This window comes from Chironomus tepperi, unplaced genomic scaffold, assembly GCF_022539635.2.
Source record: "Chironomus tepperi strain 1889 unplaced genomic scaffold, CSIRO-AGI_Ctep_v1 contig_89, whole genome shotgun sequence".
In the NCBI taxonomy this organism is placed as follows: Eukaryota; Metazoa; Arthropoda; class Insecta; order Diptera; family Chironomidae; genus Chironomus; species Chironomus tepperi.
In genome coordinates, this window is record NW_027226211.1 from 44704 (window position 1) to 55860 (window position 11157).

The 11157-nt window shown below is 37.7% G+C and overlaps 1 protein-coding gene across 1 annotated transcript; it reads left to right on the forward strand.

Annotated features, from left to right (window-relative positions):
• Positions 1-464: 464 nt before the first annotated feature.
• Gr63a (Gustatory receptor 63a) lies at positions 465-6490 on the forward strand. Its single transcript, XM_070635461.1, has 8 exons — positions 465-686; positions 1228-1380; positions 2538-2720; positions 2909-3099; positions 3854-3941; positions 4183-4508; positions 5484-5598; positions 6275-6490. The coding sequence occupies exons 1-8, from the start codon at positions 471-473 to the stop codon at positions 6392-6394; spliced, it is 1392 nt and encodes a 463-aa protein (XP_070491562.1). The 5' UTR covers positions 465-470; the 3' UTR covers positions 6395-6490.
• The last annotated feature ends 4667 nt before the right edge of the window (positions 6491-11157 follow it).

The following is an 11157-nucleotide window of genomic DNA, read 5'->3' on the forward strand; positions in this document are numbered from 1 at the left end:
CAAAATTTGAAAAAATAACGGTCAAAAAATATTCAAATTATAAAGGTCTAAATTATTTTGAAAAATCAAAATTTTAATCAAAAAATAATGGTCTAAATAATTTTGAAGATTTTTCAAAAAAATAACAGTCAAAATAAATTTTGAAAAATCTAAATTTTAATTCATAAATTAACGGTCCGAAAATATTTAATTTAATAACGGTCAAATCAATTTTGAAAAATAAATTTTTTAATCATAAACTAACGGTCAAAAAATATTCAAATTTATAACGGTCAAAACAGTTTTGAAAAATCAATATTTTAATCATAAAATAACGGTCAAAATAATTTTGAGAATTAATGGCTAAAAAAAATTCAAAAACCTCAAAATCAACCCCACAAAAATTATAAAACTAAATCCAACCCACCATTTTCCAGCTTAACTACAGTACATTAAATTCGAGACACAGTAAGAATCTTCACAAAGCAACGATGAGCTTATTCTTTAATACTGATGACGGAGTGCATCTTGAGCGAGTTAATGCCACACAGATGGCTAAACGTGGTATCTTTGTAAATGTAAAACCCGCAAATGATGTCAATGATGATTTCGGATCTCGACGATCAAGTTTCTTTCATACAGAAAATAATCTTGAATTTTCACCCTTCAAAAAACGTGATGGGTTTACTAAAACATCTGTAAAGAAGGTAACTGTGATTTCCAATTCAATTCAGTATGAATCTATAACAGTGGTGGACAACCTTTCACCTTGATGGTAAGCAGAGTTGCAAAACAGGTGGCTGTGATAGGCAAAAACCGTACAAATTCTTGATAATTTGTAATAAAACCATACAAATTCCTATTAAACCTTACAAATTCCTCCAAAACTACACAAATTTCTACTAAACCATATAAATTCCCACAAAACCATACAAATTCCTACAAAACCGTACAAATTATCAAGATTTTGTACGTTTTTTTCTTCAAAACCATACAAATTATCAAGAATTTGTACGGTTTTTTTCCTGGCACAACAATCTGTTTTGCAACTCTGAAATTGAGCCTCAATCAAAACCGTACACAACATACGGTTCATGACATTTCCAATCATTTTTGGATTAGTCACACTTGTGTGCCGCGGCAAACAGGTTGTCCACCACTGTTACAGATCCATATTGTTACTGGATACATACAGTATTACAGTGTTCATCCAATACCAATGATATTATGCAAATAATATACTTACAGGATATAATTTTTGATTGCTTGAAACCGATCTATAATTTCCTACGTGGCATGGGTGTATTCCCACAGACGAGACTCAATAGTGCTGGAGAATTTCAATTTTACGTTAAATCAAAATCAATGGCGTATTCATTCTGCATCTTTACGATATGGATGGTATGAAAATATTTCAGACTTTTTTGGTACACTTTTTCTATTGTTGAGGTGCACATGAAGAAAATTATCGGCAACTCAATCTTTATGGGAAGTATGGAATGTAGTTTATTTTGTGGATTGTCTTTGAAAATTGGATTGTGATCTAGATTTGACGGACAGACTGAATTGGAAATTTTGAAGTTGATTTTAATTGAATTTAAGGCTTGTTCAAAGCAAAACTATGCAGGTAAAGCCATGCAAGCAAAGCCAAACAAGGCAAAGCCAAGCAATTCTAAGCCATGCTGGCAAAACCAACAAAAAAAAAGCCATGCATACCTGCAGCCATACTTACTTACTTCACTGGGGCTACTTTGGGGATCTGTAATCAATTGTCTCTCTAAGTCGGCAACTAAAACTGACTCTATTGCTGGCTACCCTTTGTCAATTACCAACAGGATGTCTCTAAGAGTTCATTTGCCGCTCTCGTGCTCTTTAGCCATCAACTTTATTAATTGGAGCTTCAGCCTTGGACAAACTATAAAGTACCTCCGAAATCTGAAGGTCTATGCATCTAAAACGCAGGAAATGCTGGCCTACGATCCTTGACCGAGCCCTAATTTTATATGAGAGAAAGTCGACATTCCTGCTTTTTATGGAAAGGGGTGATTTAGGAGGGATGTTTTAAGTCACAAGTTAATTCGGAATCAGTCAACATTCAACTTGAGAACTAAGTCGAGTCGACTCAGAACTTAAAATAATTTAATTGACTTTAATGCTGAGTTTCGAACCCATGAACGGTGTGTCAGAGTTGCAATACTCAATTATTTACAAAATTCTTAAACAGTATACTACTGAGACACTTGAGCTTCCATGGGCAAGTTCTGATTCAATTCTAGAGAGCTTCCTTTACTTGAGTGTCCAGAATTTCATATCCTGTGATCCTTGTAAGTCTTATCGAAAAGCCTTCTAGAGTGTTTGTAGTCTTGTTTAAACTTCAAAGCCTTTAATCAGTTTGGTATGACTTTTAGATAACCCACTGCGCCTTTGACTCAAACTACATTCCCACAACCATCTAAAACTGCATCTTACTTCTAAAAATCCCTCACTTCCAACAACTTTATCTTACTTCTTCAGTAACTGCCATTCATATTAATTTTTTTTGTTACTTCTATCCATAGATTTACATGAGCTTCACATTTACTAAGCGCATTGAAATCGTACGTAATGGTGAGGGACGTTTTGAGGAAGCTGTAATCGCTTATCTATTCATTGTCAATCTACTGCCAATATTCATCGTACCCATAATGTGGTATGAGGCAAAAAAGATTGCATCTATATTAAATGAATGGAGTGATTTTGAAGTATGTGTTATGAAATTATGGTATAGTATTTGACATTATATATAGCACCGAACATCACATTAAGTATATTCAATTTCATCTACAACACCCACCCCCAGACACATAGCATAGCATTATTGAGCATATTGTTAAGAATTATGATGAAAATGCAAATTTTTTTTATACTTTTTTTCTCGTGACTGACATAGAGGATCTACTATAAAACAGCTGGAAAGCAATTGGAAGTTGAACTTAGTACAAAAGGATTAGTTATCAGTATTTTGTTGCCATTTTTATCAACTGTGTCTGTAGTACTGACACATTATGTTATACGAATGGAAGAGACGGAATTGGATTTTGCATTTGTACTTCAAGTCATTCCCTATTGTTATTTAGATACGTAAGGATTAATATGAGGGCATGATTGTGAGAGAGGGGATTGGTGTGCTTTGGTGGATTTGAAGTATATCTGTGCTGTACCGAGCAGCGTTGGAGAACGGCTGTTCATCGACATCGTCTGTTCTCGGCGGTAGTTATCCCCAGCGCGTTGTCCTCAGCGCCATCGGTGGTCGTTGTCTTCAGCGCCAATCGGTGGTCGTTATCCAGAGCGCTCATCGGTGGTCGTTGTCTTCAGCGCCAATCGGTGGTCGTTGTCCCCAGCGTCAATTGGTGTTCGTTGTCTTCAGCGCCAATTGGTGATCGTTGTCTTCAGCGCCAATCGGTGGTCGTTGTCCTCAGCGCCCATCGGTGGTCGTTGTCTTCAGCGCCTATCGGTGGTCGTTGTCTTCAGCGCCAATTGGTGGTCGTTGTCCCCAGCGCTCATCGGTGGTCGTTGTCCCCAGCGCCAATCGGTGGTCGTTGTCCCAAGCGCCAACCGGTGATCTCTTTGATCTTTAACCCCAGTTCCCATCGACAGCCGTTGTTACCAGCACCCATTTACGGCCCATTGACTGGCCGGTACCAGTGCCAAAGTGCCGGTTCAATTCTCACTGTATCCCTGCTTGACTGAAACGCATTGCTTATTTCCAATTACATCCCCAAATCAAGTATATTTTCATCAAGCACTCCAACTCCCCCGGAAAACCTCTCAATCCCACATGCTCATATGATGCATGAATGATGAAGATGATGAAATACACTTCAATTTATTATAGGTTGACTTACATGGCCGGTGCCTTTTGGTATATGTCGTGTGAAGTGTTGAGTCATTCAGCCAGAATTTTAGCTGAGGACTTTCAAAAGGTCTGTATAACATGTGTGATTCATGTCAATTGGATATGTGGGATCTATTCATATTTTCATGGCTGCTTGAAATTGCAAGATGAAATTAATTTCCACATGAGATTATGGATGGCATTTTGGGAATTTCCAATGAGCATGTCACACAGAAAATTAAGGCATTCGTGATAAATTAGATAAATAATTGAATGTGACATGCTTAATGAATGCATACATATGTCATTTATAATTTATATCTCAATAGGCATTGCGTCACATTGGACCTGCTGCGATGGTTGCCGACTATCGTGCTTTATGGCTTCAATTGAGTAAAATTACACGTCATACTGGCACATCCGTTTGTTATACATTTACATTTATCAGCCTTTACTTGTTCTTTATAATCACATTGTCGGTATATGGACTGATGAGTCAAGTATCTGAAGGATTTGGTGTTAAAGATATTGGATTGACGATAACAGCACTATGTAATGTTTGCCTACTGTTTTTTATATGCGATGAGGGACATAATGCCGCATTCAATGTAAAGACTATTTTTCAGAAGAAAATTCTTATGGTTGAATTGAGTTGGTGAGTTGAATCCAGAGTTGCAAAATAGGCACCTGCGAGAGACAAAAACCGTACAAATTCTTGATAATTTATATGGTTTCGTAAGAAAAACATTACAAATTACCAAGAATTTGTACGGTTTTTGTCTGTCGAAGGTGCCTGTTTTGCAACTCTGGTTGAATCCGTTGAATATTGACAGTAAAGCTTGGACAATGTTGTGTGATTGGGACATATGGAATGGATTATGAGAGTGTGGGGTTTGGTGGATATTCGTTGAATTGTTAGTAAGTTTATCTTAATGAGATGAATTTTGAGTTGAATTTTGTAAGGTTTTTAGACGAATTTTGATGGATTTTGGGAAGTTGGAGGACTGAGGCAGACTTGCAATCTGTGACAGGTCAACGGAAACAGTCCATCTGTTGACAGGTAGATTTTTGTGGCCTGTCACAGGCGCGATTTGTCTCAAATGTTGTCCAAACACATGAACCATAAGTAGCACAGGCACGACCTGTCACAGACACGACCTGTCACATACACGACCTGTCACAGACACGACCTGTCACAGGTGTTATTTAACCACATGAACTACAAGTAGAACATCCCTGGAAGGCACAATGCATAGAAAAGATGAAAAGTCAAACCCCAGACTGCCATGAATCTGGTCTTTTGTCATATCCTGTGAATTCCAGTCTCAGAGAAGACTTACGTCAAGTTAGCGCTGGGTTTTTCGTCTTTTCTGCACTGTGTCCATTCCGAAATTCATGCATTCTCTTGCAAACTCGAATTTGACCAGACTTTTTCAGGAATCGAACCCAGAACATTAGAATCGATCACCAAAATCCACCTTTTAAAGCTTCCAACAACCCATTCAACCTCCACCACATCCTCACTCAATATTCTCAATATAGTAAAGTGCCGTAATCTCTTAAGACATGTCTGAAAGCTTTTTATACTACTCTACTTCCATAAAAAATCTATAAAAGAGAATCTTTTCAGGATGAATTCTGATGCACAAGTGGAAATCAACATGTTCTTAAGAGCGACTGAAATGAATCAAGCCAATATCAATTTAGGTGGATTTTTTGATGTAAATCGAACCCTTTTTAAATCGGTAAGTGACTTAATGACGGTAAAATACAAGTTTTTGGGGGACTTTTGAAGGACTTTGGAGTTTAGGTCAGTGGTGGGCAACCTGTGTGCTGAGACATAACTTGGTGGGAAGCCACGGAAGAAATTGATCATGGCATCCGATTCATGGCATTTTCAATGGCATGATAAAGTTCCACGGCACACAGGTTGTCAACAACTGGACTAAAACACAACTTGGTGCGAAGCTACCACCAAAATTGCTCATGGCATGCGATTCATGGCATTTCCAATCAATTTCAGTGACATGTTAATGTGTCGTGGCACACAGGTTGCCCACCACTGGACTGAGACACAACTTGGTGGTAAGCCACGACCAAAATTGCTTATGGCATGCGATTCATGGCATTTCTAAACAAGTGCCGCGGCACACAGATTGTCCACCACTGGAACATAGAGTCTACATGAGTGGTGGACAACCTGTGAGTCGCCAAAAAAAGTAGGAAATGCCATGAACTGTATGTCGTGTGGGGTTTCGGTCGAGGCTTGCCACTAAAAGTGCCGCAGCACACAGTTCGAACATCACTGGTCTAGAACATTCAAAATTTTAATTAAATGCCTTATTTTCTCTCATTTCATACAAACATACTTCATTAATCTCATCATAAAACGTTGGAACTGTACACAATAAACAATAAAAGCTCCTTGCGACAATGGTGACTTATTTAGTTGTACTGTTACAATTCCAAATCAGCATTCCAACGGAGGAGCCAGCTGCGACGACATTTATAACGAGAAATATAAGCTATTATGAATCTTAGAAGGCATTTTTTTTTCTGCTGACAGCATCTTTAATTTATGACTTTATCGATTTTTTATGTCCTTCGTTTTTGGAATGACGGCAATACAATAACTGTAATAATGCCAATAATAATAATAAAATATATATAGAGAGAGCATAAGAAAGTGACGAAATTGTTGCATTATTATGTGAATACGTTAAGGCGCACTTGATGTGGTTGTAAATTATTTATGTCGAAATTGTCTTTGTGTAATAAATTGGAATTATTTTAGTGAATAAAGTCAAGGGAAATGCGGGCGAATGACATGAATTTATTATGAATTGACGGTTTATGCAGTATTGAGGGTAAGAAGTTAAGAGTTTTAGTAGGTCAAGGATGATTATTGTGTTTGAGGTTTGATTTTTGGAAGCTACATCTAATTAAAGCCTTTCACGGTCGGCATATATTGTTCATCGTAGCCAATTAGTTGCCATAGTGCATCCAAGTGGCTATTTTCGTGTTAGCTGCCATAAAAATTGCTACTTGGATGTCATGTGGCTACCTTGATCAATTTTTGAACTTCACTTTGAACAACCTTTTGAATTTTGAACTTCCGTTACTTTTTAAATTCTAAATGGCCGTTAATTTCCATTGGACTTCTAAATTGACTCCAACTCGAGCTGCAATGAGATTTTAAGGTTTCCTTCAGCTTTTTTGCATCTATTTTGTAAAATTATTCCAAAAATTTCAAACCCATCCCCATTCATTCCCTATAAATTCCTCCAAACTTCCATATTTGTTCATTCATCTGCAATTTATCTACAAATACTGCATCCAAAACGTGAGTCAATATCAAGCTTCACTACCCAGAACTCTTCAAAAACTCAATAAATTTCAAATTCAATATCGATCATTCCAATAGACACCAAACTGTATGCACACATCCAGCAATATTTCATGTTCATTGCGCCACTCAGCAAAACAACAACAACAACAACAATAAAGGATCACAAAAATAATAAATATGACACAACAATGGTATGGATTTTTTTCTGCGAGTCATGACATAAAATATGCACAGCACAGTTATCAATGTTTGTCATCATAATTATTGCAAGCACATGTTCCTTTATTATTAGTTTTTTTTATTTTTTTTAGATGTCATCGGAACAGAAAACAACAAAAGCAGCATAAAAATTGTCCTTCTTTATTTCCATCGTGTGCAGTTTTATGCTAGTTCCTTTTTTTATTATTCGCTGAAAAAGGAAAGCTGCAAACTGATTTTTTTTTCTCATTTCATAAGCATTTTTATGCATGTTTTAGCATCACACAGAAATTATTATTATTATTTAGACTACTTTTTTTTTGCATCGTTAGCATGTGCATAAATATGATGAAGCATGAAATAAAAAAAAATTAAGTTTTAGAGACCATTTTGAGTATGGAATGGGTATGGAATGCATTTTTATGGAATAATTGTGGGAAATATTGAATTTGATGCTTTTGTAGCGACTTAAGGTAGAGGGTTAAGCCTAATGCTCTCCACTTGGTAACCTCCTTACCCTAGTACTAACTTACTTACTGGAGCCATGCTCCAACTTGGAGCCTAGACTATTACAAAAGACCTGCAATCTGACTCAATTGCTGGCCAAACCAAACAGCATGTACGAATTCTCTGTTTTGACATCTTATTGACATTCCCGCATTACTTTTCTACACAAAGTTGCTTTTGGAGCATTCTCTCGTGCTTTTGGGACATCCCCTCGTGGAAACCGTCAATCCAAAGTATAACTAATTAATATCAAGTTAATGTTCAGTTGATTACTAGTTCTTTCCTATGTTTGTCAATTCGGGAGGGTACCTTGTCCTGGCAAGCATAGTAGCCTTAAATATAATCTGAGAGAACCAAAAAATGAACCAAACTAGACCTAACAATGACCAGTGATAGGGTCAGTTAGAGTTGGAATCTGTGATTTGTCTGTTAAACGGCATTGACTGTGAACAGACACTTTTGTGATATTTTGTCTGACATCAACTGTGATCAATAGCCTTTCTTAGTTAACATCTGAAGCTGGATGTTTTGCTGGCTGCCCTTTTCCAATTACCAATATCAAATGCTTCACTGTCCCTATCAACAGCCTCTTTCCTAGAGTTCTTTGGCTGCCCACGCAAAATTTTGTCATCTACAAAATCAGACGACACTATGACTTACTCTGAGTTATTCTGTATGAACTGAAGTTATTTGGAACTCATCAGACATCATTGTTCCTTAATAATGACTTAGATTGGACTCAGACAAACCGCATCACGTCAAACTTCAATCAATAGAAAAACTTTCCTCATTTTGAGAAAACAATTTTTATAAAATATAAAAAAAAAAATATTTCAAATGGAATTTTTATTTCCACTTTTGCTCACAAACATATATTTTATAAAAAGTTATTAAAAATCACTCAGCCATAATGTTGAAATTTATTGAAAAGCATTTATATATATATTTATCTCAAAGCTATAGCAACGCATATTTATGTGTTTTCATTCATTTTGACAGGACATTCGTACAAATACATTCTTTTTTTTGTGTAGATTTCATTTCATTTCATTTTATTCATTCACATGAATGCATTTAAATTAAGGAGAAGCTTTATGAAGCCTTTTTTTTTTGGTTGCTTAAATGGAATCAGTAGTTGGGGGACGTTTTGGACACGTGAGAGAGTTTTTAATTGATTTTGGGGTATGCGATAAATGACGTCGATGTCTGACTCCTGATGGAGCCATTCAAAGCATGATGACCTTCAAAGTCCTTCAAAGCTACTTGATCGAGCCCTTCAATGCTCCTTGGTCGAGCCCTTCAAAACTCCTTGATGGAACCCTTCAAAGCTCCTTGATCGAGCCCTTCAAAGCTCCTTGACGGAGCCGTTCAAAGCTCCTTGATCGAGCCCTTCAAAGTTCCTTGACGGAGCCGTTCAAAGCTCCTTGATCGAGCTATCAAAGCTCCTTGATCGAGCCCTTCAAAGCTTCTTGATGGAGCCCATCAAAGCTCCTTGATCGAGCCCTTCAAAACTCCTTGATCAAGCCCTTCAAAGCTCCTTGATCGAGCTTGATCATTCACAAAGCCCTCCTTGATGACGGAGCCGAGCCCTTCAAAGCTCCTTGATCGAGCCTTTCAAAGCTCCTTGATCGAGCCCTTCAAAGCTCCTTGATCGAGCCTTTCAAAGCTCCTTGATCGAGCCCTCCAAAGTTCCTTGACGGAGCCGTTCAAAGCTCCTTGATCGAGCCCTTCAAAGCTCCTTGATCGAGCCCTTCAAAGCTCCTTGATCGAGCCCTTCAAAGCTCCTTGATCGAGCCCTTCAAAACTCCTTGAGCCCTTCAAAGCTCCTTGATCGAGCCCTTCAAAGCTCCTTGATGGAGCCCTTCAAAGCTCTACTGCATATGATTCGAAAAAGGACTGATGACTTTCCCCTTGACGAGTCTCGAACCCATGACCGCTTGGTCGGTATCACAATAATTAAAAACCGAAGTACGAAACCATTCCACCACCAAGCCATTCCTGCTCAATGATGCTAAACCCGTTTAAATTAAATTCATAAAATCCCTCAAAAATAATTACATCCTTTATAGTTCACATCCAACCAAAATTACAATCCAAGTGCAGCTTTTTACAGCTGCCACAAAAGCATACTTACAATAAGCACCAATTTACCTTTTTTAAACTACAATCATAACAGCCACATTTTATTTTTCGGTGCAATTCAAAAGAATTTTCACTTCCACCTGACTTCCTTTCATTAACGCTTCCATAAATGGGATTTACAGCATAATTGTTTATTCAGCATGCAACTTAACTCAGGCTTTATGGAATTGTATGGACAAATATTTATGTATTTTTAAGTGATTAATATTAAGGCTTTGAGTATCAAATGTGCTTGACTGTAAAACAAGACCCGAGCGACAAAGATGAAACAGGGTCCGTCAAGAAGCTTTGAAGGCTTTGTCAAGGAGCTTTGAAAGCTCCCTTAAACATTCTCTATTAACAAATGAAACTCAGCCAAGGAATTTTCCGGAAAGGACATCGTCATTAAGCCGAAGAACGAAACCGAAGCCGAAGCTGAATCCGAAGCCGAAGTCGAATCCGAAGCCGAAGTCGAAGTCAAAGGCAAAACCGAAGCCGGAGCTGAAGCCGATGCCGAAGTCAAAACCGAAGCCGAAGCTGAAGCCGTAGCCAAAACCGAAGCTGAAGCTGAAGTCGAAGACGAAGCCGAAGACGAAGCCGAGACCGAAGCCGAAGCCGAAGCCGAAGCCGGAACCAGTTAGATACGAAGTTGTCCTGACGTCACCTAGATTCGGCAGATTTCGACTCATTTTTATGGCAAAAAATGTGGTTCAACGAATTAGGCTTTTCGGATTATCCGTTATCCGTACGATACTTTTTAACATCATGACATCATGTGTTATCGGAATAATAGGTAGAGAGGGGTCTGTACCTACGGCGGGGATGGAAGCAGTATCTAAAGAGTCACATTACGTAATAAGTAAACGATTCCTAAAATAAACAACCAAAAAAAGCATCAAAAAAATAAATCTCCAAAATTCAACGCAAATGCTACAGCTTACGTATGCCAAAGACAGCAATCATACATCCACATCCCATTGTGCAATCTGTAAAAAAAATAACACCGAATCAGTAAAAAGAGAATTCAAATTGGTACACAAAGCTCTTCATAAAATGCACTTACAATTTCCCCATCATTACAAAATGGTAATGCTGAATTTAAATCGACATATAATATCCAGGAATGTAA